Here is a 25,062-nt window from a genome sequence, read left to right as displayed (position 1 = left end):
CTAAGGCTGTTTCGGGGCTTGGCAACTGAGAAGGAGCTAAGGGCAGATCTCCCATGCAGTGCTATATGACACCAGCACAGAGCAAGTGTCTGAGTAACATGTAGCTGTAGGCTGAACAGTCACTTCTATGAGAAATCTCCAATCAAAGGCACAGAGGATGCAAGCACACCTACAGGGAAGGAACTAAAGTGTCTATAGTGAGTTTATTGAAAGAACTCAGTAGGGTAGCTGTGTTGGTCTGTAACTTTAAAAACTAGTAGTCCATTGGCGCCTTAAGGTATATCTACACTACAGAGAAGATCAAAGCTGTGGCTGTTCATAGAATCATAGAATCATAGGACTGGAAGGGACCTCGAGAGGTCATCGAGTCCAGCCCCCCGCCCTCAAGGCAGGACCAAGCTCTGTCTACACCATCCCTGACAGATGTCTATCTAACCTGTTCTTAAATATCTCCAGAGAGGGAGATTCCACCACCTCCCTTGGCAATTTATTTCAATATTTGACCACCCTGACAGTTAGGAATTTTTTCCTAATGTCCAATCTAAACATCCCTTGCTGCACTTTAAGCCCATTACTCCTTGTCCTGTCCTCAGAAACCAAGAGGAACAAATTTTCTCCTTCCTCCTTGTGATACCCTTTTAGATATTTGAAAACCACTATCATGTCCCCCCTTAATCTTCTTTTTTCCAAACTAAACAAGCCCAGTTCATGAAGCCTGGCTTCATAGGTCATGTTCTCTAGACCTTTAATCATTCTTGTCGCTCTTCTCTGTACCCTTTCCAATTTCTCCACATCTTTCTTGAAATGTGGCGCCCAGAACTGGACACAGTACTCCAGCTGAGGCCTAACTAGTGCAGAGTAGAGCGGCAGAATGACTTCACGAGTTTTGCTTACAACACACCTGTTGATACAACCTAAAATCATATTTGCTTTTTTTGCAGCAGCATCACACTGTTGACTCATATTCAACTTGTGGTCCACTATGACCCCTAGATCCCTTTCTGCCATGCTCCTTCCTAGACAGTCGCTTCCCATCTTGTATGTATGGAACTGATTGTTCCTTCCTAAGTGGAGCACTTTGCATTTCTCTTTATTAAACTTCATCCTGTTTACCTCTGACCATTTCTCTAACTTTCTAAGGTCATTTTGAATTATGTCCCTATCCTCCAGAGAAGTTGCAACCCCACCCAGTTTGGTATCATCTGCAAACTTAATAAGCGTACTCTCTATCCCAATATCTACATCATTGATGAAGATATTGAACAGTACGGGTCCCAAAACAGACCCTCTAGGTCTGTTGATCTTCCAGGGTTTGAATTAGCAGGTTTAGTTAACACAGCTCATTCAAACTGAGAGGGGAACTCTGGTCTATGCTGGGAATTAATGTAGCAGAAGTTGCGTATCTTAATTTGACTTTGTTTTGAAGTATAGACGTTAGAGCCTAACAAAAATATAAATAGTATTATGAGCTTTCATGGGCAAAATCCAACTCTAAGAAGTGGGTTTTGCCCATAAAAGCTCATAATATTATATATATATATATATATATATATATATATATATATTTGTTAGTCTCTAATGAGCTACCGGACTACTTGTCTTATGTAAAGAAGAAGAACTAGATTTGTTTCTAGACAAAGGACAGGATTGAGTGATTTAATGAAAAGCATGAGGTGGACCCAGGCCTCAAAGTATGAATTTGAATCAGGACTCAATTTTACCAATGGCAGACATGACAAGCTTTTCACTGTCTCTGAAATGTCTTACATCCATAACATTTGTGATCTACAGAATATAGTAAAACATAACCTCAGTTTTAGGAAAAGCATATCTCTGGAAACATGCCAATGCCTATTTTGTTTTGAACAACCCTTTGGGTATGTCTACACAGCAAAGTTATTTCGAAATAACAGCCCTTATTTTGAAATAACTTTCCTAGCGTCTACACAGCCAAACCGCTATTTCGAAATAAATTTGAAATAGTGGAGAGCTTATTTTGAATTTGGTAAACCTCATTCTACAAGGAATAATGCCAAATTCAAAATAGCTATTTCGAAATAAGTGCTCTGTAGACACTTATTTCGAAATAGGGGGCATCCAGTCTTCTCAGGGTGCCCTAGGGGCTACTTTAGCCTCAGCCAAGAACACTTCTCTCCCTCCTTCCTCCCTGGAGCCCTTAAAGGGATAGACTCTGGCCACAGTGCCTGTGCCAGCTCCAAGCCTGCCAGCTCAGAGCCAGCAGTCACTGCCCCTGACCCACTGGCCCCAAACCATGAGCCAGCAAGCCACTGGCAGCCAGCCCTCCATCGCTCCTCAGGAGCAGCCTGCCAGCTCCCAGAAGCCTGCCAGGGCCAGGGAAGGTGGGCTCCTTCCTGGTCCAGGGTGGAGATCATGGACCTTATTCAGGTTTGGGGGGGATGCCCCCAATGTCCATGATCTCCGCATTAGACGGAGGAACATGGCCGTCTATGGCAGGATAGCTTCCAGCCTGGTCATCAAAGGCCACATGTGAACCAAGGAACAGGTCTGCATGACAATCAAGTTGGTCTGGTGAGACCCCCCAACCCTGAGCCCTGAGCTTCCCCTCCCCCTTCTTCCCTTTGCTTCCCCCTTCCAGCTCCCTCCTCCCAGGGTTCCCCCTCCCCTCACCCACCCTCTCTTCTCCTCTCTCCCACCTCCTTTCCCCAGTCTCACCAGAGTCTCATTCCCTCTTCCCCAGTTTTGTTAAATAAAGAGAGTTTGTGTTCATGAAAATACGTGTATTTTATTTGACATCAGGAAGGGAGGTTAGGTTGGGGTAAGTGGAAGGACATGAGAGAGGAATGAGGCACAATCCCCCAGTGGGGCAGACCAGGGAGGCTCTTAGTGCTCCTCAGGGTGGAAGCTCTCCCACAGGGCCTCCTGGATACTGACAGCCCCCCGATGGACCTCCCAGATGGCAGCCTGCAGAAAGGGCAGCCAGGCTTGCAGCAACGCATCCACGAGAAGCACCAGAGTGCCCAGGGGCAGCTCTGGCTCCATGTTGCAGAGTGCTGTGGTGTCCCGAGTGAGGACAATCAGAGCACGCAGAGACAAAATGCTTTGCTGTCCCTCATTGAGGTAGACAAGCAAGCAGGGAAACCTGAGAACTGGCTGTCCGGGGAGGTTCCTTTAAGTACAGACCTCAGCCTCAGGCAGCAGCCCCACATGGTAAGTCCTGACCTGGTGCCCTGCTGGAACTAGTTCCGGCCAGCCTTAAATGCGATTCAGAGTCCACTCAGTGTGGATGTGCTATTTCGAAATAGCAAAATGCTATTTCAAAATGTATTTTGTGTGTAGACAAAGTAAACTATTTTGAAATAAGATATTTTGAAATAACACTGTAGTGTAGACATACCCTTTCATATTATGGAAAGACTTTCTCCATTACCAATACACTACCTTCAATGAAGCACCCATGTCTCCCAAAAGTGGAAGTGCAATCTGAAATAAAACACATGCACATACTTAAGAAATATTTAATATGCTTTATATACCTGATCTTTTTAAATATTTGGCCCACGGTTCTCATATGTATTAATGGTATAAAGAGTGTATATCATTATGCAAATGAGTAAGGCTTAAAGAGTTTAAAGAGAAGCTAGATAATTTCATGGAGGTTAGGTCCATAAAAGGCTATTAGCCAGGGGATAAAATGGTGTCCTTGGCCTCTGTTTCTCAGAGGCTGGAGAGAGATGGCAGGAGACAAATCGCTCGATCATTGTCTTCGGTCCACCCTCTCTGGGGCACCTGGTGCTGGCTACTGTCGGTAGACAGGATACTGGGCTAGAAGGACCTTTGGTCTGACCCAGTATGGCCGTTCTTATGTTCTTATGTTCTAAGGCTGTTTTATTATGATATCTTTAAAGAAAAATAAAGAGCATTCATGGTGAAAAATGTATTAGATACACTGACAAATGTGGTGTGCACTTGTCTTCAATGTAACCAGTTTCAAATGTTCACATTTTTAAAGCTTCCGAGCCAGGAAAACAGAAGTCTTCAGTACATTTGGAAAATTGATCTTTGCTCACAGTGGAGGTCAGCAACCTGTGCAATGGAACCACTGCTGACCATGGCTTAACAGCTAGTGTAGAGAAGGACATACCACAGTCAGCATGGCTTCACAAACTCTGGAAAATCTGCCAAGGACGTTCTTAGAGGAGGATTAGTCTACAACATGGCAGGGTTTAAGCACTCACCAAGAAGACGGCTCTTATAGAGAAGAGGCTGAATTCACATCTTGGTAAGCAGCAGGGATTTGGCTGAAAGACACTATATGGTTTCCCAGCACGGAAGCGTGGCTTTTTGGATAGCCATGTCTTTTTTGTTTTATGATATATCTCAAATGAAAACTAAGAAGCTATTTGATATTGCAGTAGTTATCTACATTAAGAGAATCATCATTATATCTCACCTGTTAACTGAAACTAAGCCTTTCTAAGATTCTGGTTATATTGTAATAGATTTTGGTCCGAACCCTTAGGAAAGTCAAAATCATATAATTCTGAACCACAAGCAAGGTTAATGAGTGACTAAAGGGTTTTGCTTTGCAGAAGAACAAGTTGCAAGACCTGCTCTAGGAATTCTGAGAGCTTTATTTATCTTTTTAAATGCCAATATCAGCATTTGTTTTAAACTCAAAATTAAGCTTATGTAGTTTCAGCCTTGACAAACATGTTAAAGGACTTAAACTCATTTCAGATGTCTGTTCATCTTAGCTGTTCATCTTAGCTTAATTGTTTTGTGAGTACTTATGAAAGTTAGTTCATGTTAAGGCAGGGGTGCATAATAAGTGGCCCACGAGCCTGAAGTGGTTTGCCAGGGTTGGCTCCTGCAGGCTGCCAGACACTTCATATACCTGAACTTCCACAGGTACAGCCACTTGTAGCTCCCATTGTCCTCAGTTTGCCATTCGCAGCTAATGGGAGCTGTGGGAAGCAGCACAGGCTGGGCCATCACTTCCCGCAGCTCCCATTAGCTGGCAATGATGAGCTGCAGCTAACAGGAACTGTGAGCAGCCAGGCCTGTAGATGCTCAGTTAAATGAAGTATCTGGCAGCCTTCCCAGGGTTAAACTTGGTGAACCCCAGGTAAGAGCAAAATCAGAATCTTACAATTGTTCCTTAGTTTTGTATTTAATAAGGAAACAAACTGCATTCCTTGAAAATGGATTCAGACATGGTAAGTCAAGTTGCAGCTATTAAACTATTAGCTTTAACTATAACAGCTAAATCATAACTTCCTGAAAACAAACATTTATCATGAAAGACCTGAAATAACTATAAGAAGTCAGTAGGCAGTCGACTGAATAAAGTTTGCTTGGCCTACTGGTATCTTTCTGTTTTAAAATACTAGCATCCCAGCAATATAAATCAAGCATAGTTGGTATACATACTGGGTCACCTGGAGGGCCTGGAAGTCCTGGCTTCCCATCTACTCCTGGAGCACCCTAAAAAAAAGGCCATTGCTGTTAAAATGTCAGTCACTGATAAGTGGCATATATATCTATATAGTATTATAAATAGAACTGTTACTTACATCAACACCTGGGGTACCTGGAGTTCCAGGTAATCCAGGAGGTCCTCTAGGCCCCTAACATACAGAACAGTTATTTAAGATGTGATTCAAGAGACTGTTTAATGGAATATATGTTAAGTTAAAATAATTTTTCCACATTATACCTGGGGACCTGGTTCCCCAAATGGACCTTTAGGACCCTGTAAAAAAAGCCAAATGTAAAGTTAGATAACAGAAGCAATACTTTTAAAGCAGCAGTGAGCATGTTCCAAACATACTGAATGTGGATTTTTGGTTTAGTGCATCTTAGAAGGGCCTGCTGAAAGCTCTGGTTACAAATCTGGACCCAATTTTGCTGAAGTTCAAGGGTGACTAGATTCAGTATTTTGGTTAAGAACCATTTCAAATGGAAAGTAAGGCTACTGAGTAACTTAACTACACAGCTATGTTATGAAATGGGCTATTTAGTTAGCATGAGATTTACAGAGAAAACTGAAATTTATTCACTGCAAAATCTTTATAAATTGTAAGGTGCCCACGAATCAATGTAAACTTTTTTTAAAAATTATATAACGTTAATTTGTTTAAAATGGTAAAGACTTGCTTAAAATTTATATTTGAATTTACAGCTAGCTGCCTCAAGCATTATGAATTCTAATACTTATTCATTTCAATAAACTGAAAAGGATATTGCCTTATTGATCACAGTAGAATTTATGAGCCATCTACTCCCTATATTATTGAACACTGAAGAGCACTAGACACAGAAAGATTATAGTTTGGATTACAGATCAAATGTTGGCATTATCTAAGACTTCGTTCTTTTAAGGCCAAATTTTTACCAGCTTTCTCACTTGCAGAGGGTTTCATGGGTCATGGAGGGGGCACACAGGGGTCCTGATCACTGTAGACCTATTCTCTAGAGGGGCTAATACAATAGTGAGAATGTATGAGTAAGTGAAGAATGACAATGTAAATGTTCAAAGAGAAATCCTTCACATGGTGAACATGGACAGCAACCTCAAGGAATCCAGTGCAGCATTGAATCTCTCTTGAAGAGGAATGTGTCCTCCAGTCCACACTATAACAGATTCCTTTTGTACAACACTTCTTTACACAGCCTTGGCAAAGGATATGTTACTTGGTATTGCAACCTTGGAAAATTCTAGGGCCATAAATGTTTTACATTATCAGCAAAAGCTGGGATAAACATACATTACTGAAATGAAATTAATAATTATCTTACTCTTGTGGAGAAAGCTACATTCTAAAGAAAAAAACACTGATATTTTCTGGTGTCATATTTTTCAAAAATATGTTCTTTTTAATTTGGGGAAATATCTGAAGAAGCTCCTGCAAGAATTGAGACTTCAAAAAATGGGCCGAATACTAAAGTAATAAGTGTCACAAAAATGCAGTGTAAAGAACAAGAATGAAGTAGCATTTTGAAAAGTGTGCCGCTGATGGTATTCTGCTGCAGCGATTTACTCTGATTACTTTGGATACATAGTTTTTTCCTTGTTTCATATTTAAAATATACATGGTAAAATATCTGGATGTTGTTGCTTTCTGGGTGCAAAGCTTAGTTTTGCAGCACTAGCTAGAAACTCTTCACCCACAAGCAATACTCAATATTCTGGTTCCTCCCCAAGGCAGAGTACCTGACTCAGCTTCTCTCACTGTACAGGGAATGGGGAATGACATAAAAAAGGGGACTCTGTTTATTGACTGACAGCTAGGGATGCTTTACGGGGCCTGTGTCTCTTCCCATGTGCTGGTGCTGGAACCAGAATCATCAGAGAACTTTATAATAGCAGTCAGCCAGAAAAAAAGCCATCAGCTATAACAACAAAGTGCAGTTAATGTGGGATGGTTCATATCACACGTTCTTTCAACTTTCCCATCCCTCACAAGTCAAGATCTAGAGAGACTAACAGCAAGACCTAGACAGTAATGTCCTTTTCTAGTCTTTGAAGAGGGAAAGAGTGTTGGGGCAGGAATCTCAGGGTATGTCTACACTTGCAGCCTAATTCGAAATAGGGCTGCAAATGTAGGCATTCGAAATTGCAAATCAAGCCCGGGATTTAAATATCCCACACTTGATTTGCATCTTCCTGGCTGGGTGCCACTTTTGAAATTGACAAGACCGGACTAACTGCCCGCGTGTACATGTGGCAGTGAAATGGCTGTTCGAAATAAAGCCCTATTTCGAAGAACCTGTTATTCCTCCAGCAATGAGGTTTAACAGGTAGTTCGATTAGGGCTTTATTTCGAATGGCCATTTCACTGCCGCATGTACACATGGGCAGTTAGTCCGGTCTTGTCAATTTAAAAAAATGGTGCACGGCTGGGAAGATGCAAATCAAGCATGAGATATTTAAATCCCAGGCTTGATTTGCAATTTCGAATGCCTACATTTGCAGCCCTATTTTGAATTAGGCTGCAAGTGTAGACATACCTTCAGGGTGCATCTACACTGCACCCTTACCTCAAAATAAGCTTAGCAAATTACGCTACACAAATTGTGTAGCTTATTTTGAGGTAATTTTGAAATAAAGTGCTATTCCAAAATGTCCCTTAACCCTTGTGGAATGAGGGTTACAGGGATGCCAGAATAGCGCACCCATTATTTCGAAATCTATTTTGAAATAAGGTGCTGCTTTAAAGATGCAGAATAGCTATTTCAGGATACTTCTGCAATGTAGATGTGGCCACAGAGCAGCACACAACTCATATCAGGAATATCTAATCTGAAACATGTTATATGAACCTGTTAATTACATAGATTTCTCAATAATAACTACAATGAAACTCTCATTTGCTGTCTGCAATACTTACAGGGGGTCCTTGAATTCCTATTCCGAGTGGCCCTATCTCTCCAGGGGACCCTTGTAGGCCAGGAAATCCTCTTTCACCCTGATAAGATTACAAAACTTTGTTTAATCTTTAAAAACAGAAATTAGTCATTTTATTTATGTCTCTTAGAGACAGGAACTGTGATAATTTTTGTATACCTTAGGCCCTCTTGGACCCGGGGTCCCAGGAGTGCCAGCTGGACCCTAAAAAACAATAATTCTATCTTGAAATTACTGTCTGATTGAATTGTATTGTCAGAGGTATCATAAATAAAAATTATCTAGCTGCACTTTCATTATTAGTGCCACAGCCTGGAGGATTATTGAACAGGCACTTGCATTAACAACAACATAACTTTACTTTCTCTGTACTTCCTTTCTCTGTACAGGCATAACATAGACTTTGTTTTCAAAAGTATATTACTTCTGCTATATGAGTAATTTTCAGTAATGCTATAAGTGCTACATGGAAATAAGCCATGAAAGCCCAGAGAATGAGTACTTACTGGTTTCCCAGGCAGACTTGGTCCAGGGGGTCCTATCTCACCTTTTGGACCTGGATGTCCAGGAGGCCCTATAATTCCTCCATAATCACCCTGTGGAATAGATATAAACCACTAATTGAACTGTTAGTGTTTTCTTTCAGGAAAATTAACATTAAGGTACATCTTGGTTATCATGACTATCTTCCATGGTAGTTCTCTATTAGGGTATGTCTACACTTGTACCCTCTTTCAAGAGAGGGATGCAAATGAATGCATTCAAAACAGCAAATGAAGCTGGGATTATATCCCGTGCTTCATTTGCATATTTGTGTTATGGCGCTATTTCTAAATAGTGCTATTTCTAAATAATAGACACTGTTAAGATGTGGTTATTTTGAAAAAAAAACCCTTTCTCCCAAAATAACTGGTAAGTCTATTGTATGAGGAATATGGGTTATTTTGAGAGGTTTTTCTCTCAAAATAACCGCGTCTTAACAGCATCTGTTATTTTGAAATAGTGCTATTTCAAAATAGCGCCATAACGTGATTATGCAAATGAAGTGCGGGATATTTAAATCTTGGCTTCATTTGCAGTTTTACATGTCTTCATTTGCATCCTTCTCTCGAAAGAGGGTGCAAGTAAAGACATACCTTTGCTTGTTAATTCTAGGTATTGGGAACAAATTTAAACAGCCCTATTTCAGATTGCACCACTGTTGTTACAGCATACCTAGAAATCCAAGACATGACTCCAATTTCATAAAACAAAACCAACCTTTAAAACATTACTTTTAATGCCAATCTGGCTCTACAGTCTAGAGAAGTGTTTACTGTACTGCTAGCAGAGACTTTTCACAGTAAATCGGATATGCCAACACTTATTCTACAGAGTAGCAAGTCTTACGACAGAGTGTTTGGAAGTACTGACATGCCTTGAAATCTGTATATATATTCCCTAAAAATGTTATGCAGGTAAGTATGCAAGGTAAACAAACCAACCAACCAACCAACCAACCAACCAACAAACCATAAGAACAAGGGATTTAGGGATTTGCTATATCAGAAAACACCAAGTGTCCATCTAACCTAGTTAATAACCCCATTCTCCCAGGGAATATCTACACTACAGAGTTTTTTTAGGAAAAACAGCCATTTTTCCAAAAAAACGTCTATTATATCCACACTGCAATCACGTTCTTCTGAAAGAAAATAGAAAGAACAGAGGAGTTTTTCCAACATTGGTGATCCTCATTCTATGAGGAAGAAGCCTTTTTCCAAAAGAGCTCTTTTGGAAAAAGGCGTGTGGACAGAGAAGAGGGAGTTCTTTCAGAAGAAGAGGAAAAAGGAGAAAGCACAGGTGCCCTGGTGGTCATTCCGTCCATAGTAATCACAGCTGAAATGTGAGACAGCATCCATTCAGTGTGAACGCTATCTTTTGAAAAAACAGATCGCTTTTTTGATGTGCTTTTGCTGTGTGGACACTCTCTTTTGGAAGAAGTTTTTCAGAAGATCTCTTCTGGAAAAGCTTCTTCTGAAAGAAGCCTGCAGTCTAGACATAGCCCAGGTTGCTAAGGCTTGCAATGCTGTTACCATACCTACACTTCTTTGCCCCTTATTTTCTAATACCCAGACTATCTCTAAATCCTGCCAGGTATTCCTTTACAGCATTTCCATAGTACATTCATTCCTCTCCATCCTTATAGCAAAAACCTTGGTCTTTACCTTAGCCATATCTTATCTCAACTACTGAAATTTCTTCTTTTTACTTTGAAAGCTCTGCTCAGCTGTACTCCTGCCTACATTTTCCCTATCTTTCTTATTTTAATTCTACACTTTATGAATATAGCATTTCTCTGGCTAGCCCAACTCCTTCTACCACAAGTGACTTCCTTCATCCTGTCCCATTGTGCAACCTTATGCTTCTTCCTGTTTCACAAGATTAGCTTCTCTAGGTCTGTGCTCCAATGCTGATCTCTATTTCTGCTTTCTTAACTGCTTGCACCCACAAACTACTAAGATACTTCACTGGTTTTCTTTAAAAAACAAACTCCAAGAAGTTTAAATGCAATAACTTATCTCAGAACTCACATTCTCCCTATATAATTATCCCCTTGTCCCCATACGTGCCAGCACATATACACAGTTAACTGTTGCTATTCTGTAGTACTGGTATGTCTAACCAGGCTCTCTCAGAGAATGACAGAGGCCTAGGCCACTTTCAATTTAGAGGCCCTAGCACAGCCCCAGCCTCAGACCCCCGATGTATCTAATTTCTCATCCACAGGGTCATACTAAAACCAAAAGAATACATGGAAATGAACACTGGAGACACTTATTTATTAACAACTAAGTCATTATACCAATAGCATGTATATTAAATGTAAGTTTAATTGTGAATTTCCACTGCAAGCAAAACTCTTCATTTTAGGAATGCTTTTCTGGCTTTGCTATGTGCAAATTCATTTATAATTGCAGAAAAATCTAATTTACATGCAGCATCAGTGTCAATGTTAAGCACTGCAAGCCCATTCATACACCATTGTCCTATTGTAGAACAATGACAGTTCCTTACTTGTTTTGACATGTTGAATGTGCATTCACCTGAAGCCACTGATGCAGGGAGATGGATAAATACGTAATGTAATTGTGATATTAGAAAATACAGAAGACAGATATATTTCTTGAAGCAGTTTTTTTGGCTTGCAGTCTGATTTAAAATTTGTTGAATTTATTTGTTTCAGGAAGATGATCTCGTCACAGAGATCTTTTGAAATTTTGTTGTTGTATTTTTGTTGACACTGTCCAGCTGCTGAATCTTCATCACTTAGTTCTCTAAACTCCCAAAGGATTCCAAAAACTATACAAATTTGTTGGAGTGATTCAAATCGATATGTAAAACCAGATTTGAGGGCGTCAATAATAAAAAAACCCCCAAACAAACCATTGAATCAATGGTGCCTTTCTGCATCAGATTGAGATATTAGGCTGCGATAAGTGGAAAAATCAGGTAAAATGTCAATAACCTGTGCAACTGATTTGGATTCTGAAAGGATTGTGTCCCATTGATCACAAGTCTTTCGAAAATCTTTAAGAAGTCATTCAACATCTCAACATCTAATATAGCATTGCGTACTTCAATTACAAGATTAGTTTTGTGGATCATTTTTAGCAGCTTCACCCACATGGATGACATTAAAATGCATTCAAATTTGTATGTATACTTTTGAATTGACTTAAGGTCAGTGTGAACCTGTGCTGTGAGAGTAAGAGATTCAAGCTCATTTAAAGCTTTTCTCACAGAGTCCAAATGTTGTGCAACAGATTTAATGCCATTAATTTGTGCTGACCATCTCGTTGTTGACATGCCATGAAGGGAAACAGGCAGATGCTGATTCAGAATTTCCCACTTTCAAGGACTGATACTGAAGAAGTTATACAATTGCTGGATTGTTCCAATTGCTTCCTTGCATAATTCAGAGCAATCAGTGCAAACAAGATTTAGTGTGTGGTTGCCACAATTGGAGAAAATACAGTTTGGATTTTGTTCAAGAAGGACTGCTTGTACTCCTTTATATTTCCCAGCCATATCGGACCCATTGTCATAGCTTTGGCCAATGCAGACTTGAAAATTTAATTTGAAGCGTTCCAGAATTTCTAATATATGAGCAGCAATTTCTTTTCCATTTTTTATGAAGTTATTGAACAAAATGAATTGTTCTTCAATTGAAACCTTTGAACTTCTGCAATGTTAACATACCAAACAATGAAGGTTGCATGTACCTTATGAGAACAGTCTGGAGTTGCATCAATAATAACTGAAAAGTACTTCACATGTCGTATCTCTTCAAGAATTGCTGTTTGCACAAACATCCCACACAGCTTGATAAACTCATTTTGTGTTCTGTTATACAAGTAATGGACTTGCATGCGTTTTCCGCTCACTTGTGATTTTCAAACACGCTTAATATGGCCTGATAAAAGTGTGTCATACTTGCTAAGAAGGTCAAGTATACCAAGAAAGTTTCTGTTTGTAGGGTCACTGATACATTGACTAAAACCAAAGAAAGCCAATCCCTGTTCAGAAAGAAAAAGAATGACATTCAACAGATGCTCAAGGAGTTTTTTTTCCAGTTATCAGTTTCTGTGTTTATTTCACTCAGGATTCAGTTTTCAATTGAACTCTCAGCTAGTGCTGCTCTATTAGCTGATTTCCATGTAACAAAGTTATCTTTATGCGATACTGAAGTTTCATGTGCAGGTATTAGGTCTTTCAACTTCCTCCAATCTCTACTTATTCTCCATCTGGATGGATCAGACAGTGCTGATGCATTTGAAGTATTACTGTTAAAAATAAAACAGAGTACCCAATTCGGAGACTGCTTTACCATGCTCCAGCAGAGACAGTCTCTTTGGTTGATCTCTGCATTTGGAAGAGGTTTTTGTCAGCAAACTAGTGGGAAAAGCATGATTCTCAGCATCTTTCGGTATATTACTTGGAATAAGAAAACAATTATGATAAACGACTGTATTTGAGCAATATTGTTCTTATCAAGAAGTCCAGAATCAGGTTCTGATGCTGCTGAGTCCTGTGCTAGCCATAAGTTCTTGCTCTTGCTGCGCAGCATCTCCAAGGTCCTCATTTTCTGCCTGCACAGTCTCTAAATTGAGCGTCTATCACTATTGGCATTTCTGTGTCTTGATTAATGATTTCTTCATTTTGAGGCAGTGGCATTGAAATGTCATTTGTGGATACAAAATTTTCATCATCAAAACTGGAAGTGTCACTGTCAGTATGGTCTAATGGCTGAGGCATCTTTTCTACAAGAAATGATGTTATTGGCTTTAAACTCTTAACTGCTGCTTCGCTCTTTTGCTTTCACTGTCTTTTACTTGCACCACTTTCAAAATTTCACTTCATTTTTATAAAGGAGTTCTTTTAAAACATGGTAACACACAATAAATTATAAAATAATGGTTTGGAGGTGTTATTTACTGTGTCCCTTATTTCAAAGTCTTGAAATTTCATCTGCTAACATGTCCCCATTATTAAATTCCTCTAGTAACTGGTCTGTTACTATGAATATGAACACAGGGCAATTGCCAGATTAGATATAAAGTTTATTAAACAACTAGAATTAAATATTTATTAGCACAAAAAAGCCTTTAAATCAGTTTTTTGCAGGTATATATAGCTTCCTTTGCTGTCTCTGTTATAATACATTTCCATGTATGACTTGGTGGGAAAATGTCAAAATTTGAGGCCCCTTTGTCTCCTGAGGCCAGGGCCAAGTGGCCCTCCTACCCCACTCCCTCTGATAGGGCCTGTGTCTAACTAAAGGTCTAATCCAACCTCCATCCTTTTCCCCACACCAAAGTCAATGGGATTCTTGCAATTATTAAATAGCAATTAGCTCGACACATTAGAAGGTAAACTCTTCAAGTTAGAGGCATGTTTTTATTTATTCTTAAAGTACCTAAACAGATCAATGTGGAAGGATGGAAGAAGACTCCTTCAAGATTATAATATATGACTCATATTTTCTAAATTATAAATTTAATTGATCACATTTTAGTGCTTACCTTTTCTCCTTTAATTCCTGGTTTTCCTGGTATTCCAGGCTCTCCTGGTAAACCCTAGTTAATTAAATAAACAACATTTTACATTGACCTACAGCATCTTTCTGGTCACAGATGAAAAAAAGGCACTAGAGTATATTAGTGACCCAGGTGAGCTCCTCTTACTCATATAAGTGAGAACTTCTATATTTTGTTTAAATGAATATTTACTAACCAAAAATTTCCTTTATGGCCTTCTGAGCAGCACCTTTATAAAAAGATTCTACAGTATTAAGAGATTTTTGAGAATAAAAATCAAAGTAAAACAAAGTCCTGAAAACTAATGGAGTTTATAGGAAAATGGTAACAAATAAAATGATTAGTTTTAAAAGATTAGGTAGCATTGGTATACAATGTGCATGGTGCTGGGCACAACTCACTTGATATTTTATTTAATCTTAAAGACTTAAAGAACCAAATTTTAATATTATACATTTGATTAACACCAAATTCCTTTAAAATATTAGTTTTAAATATTCAAAAGATGACCATTAAAAATCTCAGAAAAATAATGACATTCTGACCCTCTTTCAGATGTCTGCTTTAACCTCAAAGCTTTTTTTTCATAATTGCCCTTTCCATCCTAATACTACAAGCAACTAGATATGCAGAGACATGAAAGAATAATAAAATAAATAAATAACCTACTTAAACATGCATAGCTTAAACTGAAAAGATTTTCATTTATTTAATAGAACAGTGTTTTCTACATTTGTTCCAAAAGGAAGTATAAGTATCATATGTGCTGATAGTTTACATTACATTTAATCCATGAAGTAGGGTGTGCTTTTCCATTCTGAACCATTTGCATAGCAAATAATCTATCTAGTCAAAGACAGGAATTTCTAGTGTTCATGCCAAACTATTATATGCACATTCAAATGAAAAATTAATTATTGTCTAAAAGATCTGGAAAGGCATATCACTTCGGCTTTGTAGTAGCAAACATTTCATCTTCTTATCAACTGCAGCAGGAAGCATTCAATTGGCTGTGTGTTTTCCTTGCTTGGCTGTATTCTGCCCTAAATGCAAACAACTGTTTGTTCATATTGCCATTTATTTCAAAAGTATATAAAAAAAATCCATGAACTGTAGCTGAGTGAAAAGTATATGAATCAGACTTTCTGCCTTGCTCCACCTCTGTTTAGTGACACAGGGGATTCAATCTGGGACACTCTCCCTGTACAGATAAGCTATCTACCCTGGCAAGCCCTAGTGTATGAGCCATGTGAGAGGTAGAGAGGAAGACAGGCGAGAAGGTGTACTTCTCAGATGGCGAACAATGTTAAAGCAGCACCCACATCTCCATGCACTGAGCAGAAAATCAGGGAACCAAAACTAACTTCATGATAGACCTCCATCCTAATTCTACTGTTGCAAAGCAAGGAGTAGGCAAAAACAGGAACTATGACTCTATATGCCACACACAGGTTTGGTTGGTGCTGTGCAGTCCCTACCCCAAGAAATCTGCAGTTCAGTGCAGAAATAATTTTTGGAACTGGAGAGTTCCGTCTTGAAATTATATATATTTTAATATGCCAGTTGTTCAAAGACACTGTAGATGAATGTACTGTACAAACCTAATTGGGCATGAAAATTATGTATAAGCTAAGTGTTGGTAACCAATAAGCTAAGTGTTGGTAACCAATTTCAGGTGCCAAAAATTTAATACATGCATAACCAACTACTTGTGTTCAAAGTCACTTGTTTTTCCACACAGAGCTGCACATTTTGTACTTAAATTGCCGATCTGAATATGCCTGCACGTATTCTGTGTGGCCAACACTAATAACAGAATTGACAAATAAGTCTCTATATTGCTTAACAACACATTTTAGCAATAATAATATAATAAGGAGCACAGGACATTTTTTCACCTCGTCTAGTATGTATTTCTATAGCAAGGTGTTATCTGGACATTTGTGAGTTAGACAAAGTAGTGATAAAATATCCGCTTGGTATGTGACAAAACAAAGACTCACAAAGGTCTTGCACAACTCCAAACACCAAGTCAACGGCAGAGCTGGAATTGGCATTTTCAAATCCTATGAGCTAACTACTAAACCACCCCTATAAAAAGACCACACAACGATAGTTCCCATGACACTGTTTCATCATCTAATATTTCACCTCAACAGATTTTACTGACTGTAGAAAATTACACAATACTTACAACTTCTCCTGGCTGTCCTCTGGGTCCAAGTGGTCCTGGAGGCCCTTGCAGTCCCTACAGTGTGTGTATATATATAAATACTCATTAATTTGAGTTAAAAATCAATATATTTGCAATAATATTATACTGAATAAATGGTAAAGCACTCTATCCTCTACAAGGACATATACAAAAGAGCTACTAAGAATTATTTTCTACTTTGCTTAAGGAATAACAGTTACTGCTACTTCATTCTCCACTATCCCCAATAGGATTTGCATAGTTATCATTCCCAATGAAATATATTACATTTCAAGCTTCCATATTAAGGGTCTAATTTCTCAAAACATGTCCACGGAGGAGGTCTGCTTTACTGGCTAGAACCTCAATTGTGTGAATCGTGTAGAACTATTGAAGTCAATGGAACTAGGACATTGTACACCAGCTGAGGATTTGGCCTAATATGTTCACAGGAAGAGGATAATAGCTGCTGCTGAAAAGGTTAGGACTATAAGACTCCCAACAAGACCGTGCATGACTGGATAGACCCTAAGCCATTGAATTGGAAAAAAAAGAATAGGGGTTTCTTGCTTGAGGATGCTGTTGAAGGAAGGAATGCTCTGATGGAGGCAGATTTTAGAGTTTATCATTAGTCTGAGGCAATTATGGTTCAGGAGTAAAAGAAGACAGATTCTTCTGGAGAACACTGATTTTTTTTATCTGATTTAAGGGACAGGAATAGTCAGAAATAGCCCCAGTAGTTTTGGTCTGGACAAAGCTAGATTTCCCTTTGTGAAAGGAATGCTGTTTATTCTTAGGTTCCTATTTCACTGAAGATTTCCCCACCAAGAAGCTGGGTCTATTCCTTTTTGAGGAAAAGGAGAAAGATGAAGGTTTGTGTTTCCTTAGCTGGGAAGCAGGGGAGGAGAGGAAGATTGTTTTCTCCAAAATATTCATCAATGCAGAATCCATTAAATTTCCAATCAGATGGGGATTCTTAGGGCACATCTACACAGCAGTGTTATTTCAAAATAACAAAGTAAGCATCTACACAGCAAGCCAGCTATTTCAAAATAATTTTGAAATAATGGGTGTCTTATTCCGAATTCTGTAACCCTCATTTTAGGAGGAATAACACCTATTTTGAAATAGTTATTTTGAAATAGGGTGTGTGTAGACGGGGCAGCTGGAGTTATTTCAAAATAAATGGCCTCCAGGGCTTCCCACAGGTGCCCTGGTGGCCACTTTGTCCACACGCATCAGAACTCTATAGTTCCCCTTCCCTTGCAGATCTTAAAGCCACAGACTCAGGTAACAGTTTGCAGCATGATGCAAGCCGTGCTAGCACCGTGCCACACAGCAACACCTAGCTCTGATTCCCTGCTACCATAGCAGAAACAAGCATGCCACCTGAGTCCCTCATGGTTGCAAGCACAGCTGCAGGCAGATCCCAAGCCCCTGCCTGTGTGTGGAGGAGGCAGGCCCATCCTGGTCTGGTGCAGAGATCCTGGATCTCATTGAGATCTGGGAAGATGAGACTAACCTCCAGAATCTCTGCACTAGGCACAGGAATGCTAAGATCACAGCGGATGGCTGATAGCCTAGGCCAGAAGGGACACATGCGCAACCAGGAACAGGTGCACGTGAAAGTCAAGGAGCTCAAGCAGGCCTATACAAAGGCCAGGGAGTGCAGCTCTCACTCAGGGGTGCACCCCAGACCTGGCCCTACTTTGACCAGCTCCATTGCATCCGGGCGGGGGGGGGGCGAAGGTATGTCCCTTCCTCCGCTCCCAGTTGTGGACTCTGTGCTGGAGATGGCTATTGTCACCCTCCTGGAGGGCAGGCCTGGGGCCAAGAAAGAGGAGGAGGAGGAGAAGGAGGAGGAGGAGGAGGAGCAGGCCAGTGCATCCACAACGCCTACCAGCCAGGAGCTCATTCAGTCCCAGTGCCATCCTCCTAGGATGTCGCCCATGGATCGGACGAAGCCAGGGAAGGGCCATCAGGTGAATTCCATTACTTGCCTTTGACACACATGGGGGGAGGGGTGTTGGGTGGCGAGGGGCTGCGTGCTCCTCACTCCTTGCTCAGCCTGGGGATCATGAAGTAGCCTGTGCACGTGGGTTTATGTGGAGCGCCAGTCCAGAGCTGACGGCCTCATTGAGACTGCCTCAGAGGACTCCTGTGCTCCTGCACACAGGGTTTCTGGAGAGGCCTCCTTTACTCCCGACTCCGTGGTGAGACACCTTCCTACCACAAGCCATTACTAAGGAGGATGGGATTAGGGATACATACACATACACACAGCAGTGCCATGCACGGCACACAGGCATGCCCACTCTCGGGTCACCGTGCTCTCCCGGGCAGGCAAAGCGAGGCAGAGGACACTGAGCCCCTGCTAACAGATCCTGCTGGGCGGAGACCCCATTAGCACCCTTCCCGGCAAGCGGCATCTGCCGCTCAGTCACACCTCCCCGAATACCCTCCCCCCTCTTCTCCAGCAGGAAGGGACAGAAGTCTTCTTATTCTGGGATGCTGCCATTGCTGGACCGGGTGTGTACGTGGCACAGAGGGAAGTCGAGCTACCCCATCGCCCCACAGGCTCCTGGCCCGGCCAGCACCTTCCCATGCCTGCTTGTCCCCAGGACATGGGGGTAGTGAGGCTCCCCCACCCCTCCCGGGGACATCTGTGCCCCTGCTGTAAGAGACCCACTGTATAGGCCACAGATAGCCTTGCTCCAAGCACATCACCTTTGTCTTTGTTCTTCACAGCTAGAACAGCTGCGAGTGAGGCTCCAGCAGCACCTCCTGACCCCTTTGGAGCTGCCACCACAGACAAGCCTGTGAGGAACTGGAGTGGGAACATGTCGCCTTCCTGTGTGGCCTCCAGCGATCTCTGGAGCAGCAGGACCAGCAGAGGGAAGCAGACCAGGAGCTGCTCCTCATCACGCGGTCTGAGCCGGCACAAGAGACCCACAGCACGTGTGCAGCATACACGACCGCCATTGACCACCTGGTTGCTGCCACTGAGCAGCTGAGCAGCCTCCCTCCCACTCCTGCTCCCTTTCCCATTCCTGCTCCTACTCATGCCCCCACTCCTGCTCTTGCCCCTCTGGCTTCTCGCCTTAGGCCCCCCATGTCCACCAAGGGCCCCGCACACGAGGCGGTGGGACCACCCAAGACAGGTGCCACTCTCAACCCCATACCTGAGCCTCTCCTTCCCCTTTATTCCCCTTTTTCTCCCCTCCCAGGTGTTTTACCCAGTCCCTCCCCAGTTACAATTACCCCCAATTAAACAAAAAATAGAATTGCTTGCTTCAGAACAAAGGTCTGGTTTATTTTATCAACAGGAGAGTAGAGAGGGGAAGGTACAGTGGGAAGGGAGGGCAGGGGAAGGGGAAGGTGTGGGAGGAAAGGCACAGAGGAACAATGCACAGGTCCCTGTGGGGAGGCCTAGGGGAGAGTCTCACAGGTGTCCTTATCTGAAACTCTCCCTCAGGGCCTCCCAGGTGTGCACAGTAGCTTGATGGGCCTGTAGGATGGTAGCCGTGTATGGCTGCACAAAAGCTCTGGCAAGCCTCTTGGCCTTGGCCCCCACCCTGACAGGAACCTCTCCCCCTTATTCTCACAAATATTGTCCTAGACAGAGCATGATGTCATCACTTGGGGGACATTCTGCTCACCCAGGTCCAGGCAAGTGTGGAGACAGCAGAACCTCCCTTTGAGATGCCCAAAGGCACTCTCCACCACAATGTGGGCCCTGCTGAGGCTGGCGTTAAACCATTCTTTGCTTTGGTCAAGATGTCTGGTGTAGGGCTTCATAAGCCAGAGGAGCAGAGGGTAGGCAGTGTCCCCCACGATGCACATCGGCATGTCCACATCCTCAACCCTGATGGTGCAGTTGGGTAAAGAAGTGCCGGCATGCATCTTCTAGAAGAGTCCGGAGTACCTGAAGATGTGGGCATCATGCACCTTCCCTGACCACCCAACATTGATGTCCATGAATCAGCTGCGGTGGTTCATATGGTCTGCAGGATCATGGAAGAGTATCCCTTCTGGTTAAATGTCCGGTGTTTGGGGGTTTGGATGGGGAGGTGAGTGCGATCAATGCCCCCCTCCCACAGTTGGCGAAACCCATGGCGGCAAAGCCAGTGACGATGGGGTCCAAAATGCCCAGGATGGTGAGCCAGTGCAGCAGGCTGGTGTCGATGGCCTCATCATCTGTAGAAGGAGACAAATGGAATCACAGGGCTGCCAAACCCCTCAGGAGCTCCCCGAGTCCAGCTTCTCCTCTCACACGCATTAGTCCCAACCCAACTTCCCCCATCCCACAGCAGGGCTTTGTGAAGGTGGGACTGGAAAACCTCAAAGGAAGGGAACCCCATTCCAGCAGTTCATCACCCTCCCAATAACATAGTAAGAGTATAACATACCTGCAAGACCACGACCACAATGGTTCCTGACAGAATGGTAGCTGTCTGGCATGGCGAGCTTCCACAGACCAATGGTGACCACTTCTGGAGGGGGATGGTGGGTCGTATGTGGGTGTCCCGTTGCCTGAGGGCAAAGGTGAACCACTTGCAGAACTGCATGAAGGTTTCCAGCATGTGGAAATTCTGAAGCCACTGCTGGTCATCTCACCAGTCCATGATGATCCGGTCCCATCAGTCGGAACTGGTGTCCAGTCACCAGAAACGGCGGTGCATGATGCACAGGAAAAGGTGGGAGAGGCTGTGCTGCCTGAGCAGCATGTGGAGAGAGATGAGGAGTTGTCCCGTAAGGATCTCTGGGTCCAGATTCTGCAGTGCCATGAGAGCAGCCTGCAAAAACTGCACCAGAAGGTGCATCAAGAGGTTCAGGAGCTGGAGACTGCTTTGTAGCAGGTCTGGCTTCATTGGCAGAAGTGCTGTGGTGTCCACAAGGACAACCAGAGCAGTAGGTTAAAGGGCTTTGCTGTCCCTTAAGAAGGAAGGCAAAAGAGAGGAGCCTGAGTCACAACTGAAGCATGAGCCTCAGGAAGCAGTTACAGGAAGTGACTGCTGTCCTGATGCCCTGGCCAAAGTGCTTCTGGAGGGGCTTTAAATGCAATTGAAGTGCCAATCAGTGTAGATGCTTTATTTCTAAATAGTTCAGCACTATTTTGATGAGCATTTGTAGTGTAGATGCGCTATTTCGAAATAAGCGGTTTTGGAGTTTTTATTCCAAAATAGCTTATTTCAAAATAGCGTTGCTGTGTGTAGACATACCTCAAAGATCAAGGGCAAGGAGACATAACTCAAAGATAGTCACACCTCACGACCAGGTTCAGAAGTGTTAAAAAGATGGGTCTGCGAGTGAACAGAATACTGAGCCATGTTGAGAATATTTGACTGGGCAACGTGAGAGGTTCCTGGGTACCAGGAAAGGTAGCTTGGAGAAAACAGCATTGATCCTCTGTGAAGCACAGAGGGCAAGAGGCCCAGAAAGTGGTTTGGATGTTTCCCAGTTTAAAAGATTATTTTCATAGCTTCTTTCCAGGGGTTCATGAGAGAACACATTGGCCTCCAGAGTTAGCTATCAGGCCTTAGACTGGGAAATTATGTCTAAGTCAGTGTTTCTCAAAGTGGTTCATCTTTCACTCTGAGAAAGATGCTACCGGGCCTTCCAGTTTGTTTACTTACCGGCTCTGCAGCCTCAGAGCCTCACTGCTTCCATTGACTGCAGTTCACCGTTTGCAGCCAAGGGGAGCTGCAGGATGCAGTGGCCCAGGTCACACCACTTCCTGTGGCTCCTCTTGGCTGCAAATGGAGAACTGCAGCCACTGGAAGTCATGAGGCTGCAGAGCCGGTAAGTAAACAAACTGGAGCAGCCCAGTAGCAGTTTTCTTAGAGTGGGTCCACAGACCACTTTGAGAAACACTGGACTAAGTCCATGATTGATTGGGGCAACCAGAGGTTATGAAAATCAAAATACAAACTGTAGAGTCTGAGAACACCTTCTGAGGCAGAGTGGGTGCAGAATCAAAAAAGGCAAGAAACAGAAAAGGCCTTATTCATTCAGGCTATGGTTTCTTCCTGAATGCCTTAAGATGAGGATGGCCACAAATTCAGAACCACTTCTGTCCCTGCTTGGGCTTGGCTGTGCTGCAAGCATGCTCTGCATGGCTCATAAGTGAGCTTGGAAAGATGGATGGAATGGGCCCACTGACAAAGGTAGCACAGGAAAGGCACAGGATACGTATATTTGGCTTTAAGAAGAAGATTCCATTTTACCTCCAATTCTATTTAATTACAGAGTTCAGCTGAGGCCTCTAGGAAAGATGGTTCCTCAGTGAAGAGGCACAAGCTATTTCTAATGAGGCAAGAGAAGAGCTAGAGAACCCTGCCTGCATTCTGTGAGGAAGGGGAATAGTGCTGAATCTACTCTGACTTCCACCTGGCTGGCTGACAGATGATGACTTACTAATTAGCCTGTATTGGACATAGCCTCAATACAAAATGAGTAATTGCACACAAAAATAGCCAAAGTACAAAAACAGCAGTGGTCCTAAAAGTTCCTCGCATCATTTTTCTCCAGTGCATGATACTGAAATTAATCACAACTTTACTAAGTAAAAGTAGAATAACTATATTCTGCCTTATCTTGTGTAACTTTCCCACTGACATCAACCCTGCCATATGCTGAGGATTGAATATGGCTCTAACTGTGTATCATCTGCAAATGACCTCCAGAGGTCATTGAGTCCAATTCCCTTCAATCATAGCAAGACCAAGCACTGTTCCTGACAAATGTCTGTATAACCTGCTCTTAAAAATCTCCAATGATAGAGTGTCCACACCTCCCTAGGCAATTTATTCTAGAGGGGTATGTCTACACTACCCTCCTAATTCGAACTAGGAGGGTAATGTAGGCATACCACACTTGCAAATGAAGCCCAGGATTTGAATTTCCCGGGCTTCATTTGCATAAGACGGGCGCAGCCATTTTAAAATCCCGGCTAGTTCGAACCCCGTGCTGCGCGGCTACACGCGGCACGGAGTAGCTAGTTCGGATTAATCTGTAGCCGCGCAGCACGGGGTTCGAACTAGCTGGGATTTTAAAATGGCTGCGCCCGGCTTATGCAAAAGAAGTTCGGGAAATTCAAATCCCGGGCTTAATTTGCAAGTGTGGTATGCCTACATTACCCCGCTAGTTCGAACTAGCGGGGTAGGGTAGACATACCCGAGCTGACCACTCTGACAGTTAGGAAGTTTTTCCTAATGTCCAATATAAGCCACTCTTGCTACAATTTAATCCTATTGCTTCTTGTCTTGTCCTTTGAGGTGAAGGAAAATATTTCTCTCTTTCCTTGCAAAACCCTTTTAGATATTTAAAAACTCTTATCATGTTCCCTTTCAGTTTTCTCTCTTCCAGACTAAACAAAGCCAGTTCTTTCAAATTTCCCTCATAGGTTTTGTTTTCTAGTCCTTTTATCATTTTGTTGCTCTTCTCTGGACCTTCTCCAATTTCTCCACACCTTTTCTGAAATGTGGTGTTCTGAACTGGACACAATAATCCAGACCTAATCAGTGCAGAGTAGATGGGAAGAATTACTTTTCATGTCTTATTTACAACACTCCAGCTAATGCATCCCAGAATGATGTTTGCTATTTTTTAGCACCCTTCATAGAATACAATTGATCTCCTACATAAACAGTGGCATCAGAATAGCCTCTTTTTGGTTATGGAGGCCATATTTTTAAAAATGTAATTCCCCAAAAGCACATTCAGACTTTTGCATACACATGTATTTTGAGCACAAGTTACCCATTCTGCACTTACAACCCAGCTTTTATGTACACAAGAACTATAGGCATGCAACTAAAGTACAGGCAGTCCCCGAGTTACGCGGATCCGACTTATGTTGGATCCGCAGTTACGAACGGGGTTTTTCTTGCCCCGGAGGACTGGAGCGGCGGGACGCCCAGATGCGCCGCGGTCCCGCCACCCGCGTCCTCCAGGGCGAGAAAAGCTGCTCCGCGTCTCCCTGGTCTGCTGGGGAGAGCCCCCCCAGCAGACCAGGGAGACGCTGAGCAAAGCCGCGGAGCACGCGGGCAGCGGGACAGCCCAGATGCGCCGAGGCTATCCCGCTGCCCGCGTGCTCTGTGTCTTTGCTCCGCATCTCCCTGGTCTGCTGGTCTCCAGCAGACCAGGGAGATGGGGAGCAAAGCCGCGGAGCACGCGGGCCGCGGGACAGCCGCGGCCCATCTGGGCTGTCCCGCTGCCCGCGTGCTCCGCGGCTTTGCTCAGCGTCTCCCTGGTCTGCTGGAGATTGAACTTAAGAACAAACCTACAGTCCCTATCTTGTACGTAACCCGGGGACTGCCTGTACACACAGTAAAAATAATTGGGCTGTACCATCTAAAATGAATGGAGACCAGCAGACCAGGGAGACGGGGAGCAAA

General features: G+C 42.7%; 1 protein-coding gene across 7 annotated transcripts in view; it reads right to left on the bottom strand.

Moving 5' to 3' along the window:
- The window catches only part of COL19A1 (collagen type XIX alpha 1 chain), a 368,607-nt gene that overhangs the window by 85,630 nt on the left and 257,915 nt on the right, over nucleotides 1-25,062 (bottom strand). For all 7 annotated transcript variants that reach the window (XM_089777104.1, XM_089777106.1, XM_089777105.1 and 4 more), the window contains 9 exons: nucleotides 16,664-16,717; nucleotides 14,455-14,508; nucleotides 8,896-8,985; nucleotides 8,549-8,593; nucleotides 8,373-8,450; nucleotides 5,699-5,734; nucleotides 5,556-5,609; nucleotides 5,413-5,466; nucleotides 3,421-3,462 (listed from right to left, as the gene is read on the bottom strand). In XM_089777104.1, the coding sequence (XP_089633230.1) occupies nucleotides 3,421-3,462; nucleotides 5,413-5,466; nucleotides 5,556-5,609; nucleotides 5,699-5,734; nucleotides 8,373-8,450; nucleotides 8,549-8,593; nucleotides 8,896-8,985; nucleotides 14,455-14,508; nucleotides 16,664-16,717 (507 nt within the window). The remainder of the gene's footprint in view (nucleotides 1-3,420; nucleotides 3,463-5,412; nucleotides 5,467-5,555; nucleotides 5,610-5,698; nucleotides 5,735-8,372; nucleotides 8,451-8,548; nucleotides 8,594-8,895; nucleotides 8,986-14,454; nucleotides 14,509-16,663; nucleotides 16,718-25,062) is intronic.

This window comes from Pelodiscus sinensis, chromosome 3 (assembly GCF_052426305.1).
Source record: "Pelodiscus sinensis isolate ZL-2025 chromosome 3, ASM5242630v1, whole genome shotgun sequence".
In the NCBI taxonomy this organism is placed as follows: domain Eukaryota; kingdom Metazoa; phylum Chordata; order Testudines; family Trionychidae; genus Pelodiscus; species Pelodiscus sinensis.
Note: the sequence above shows the minus strand (reverse complement) of the source record. Positions and strands in the feature narration are given on the sequence as shown.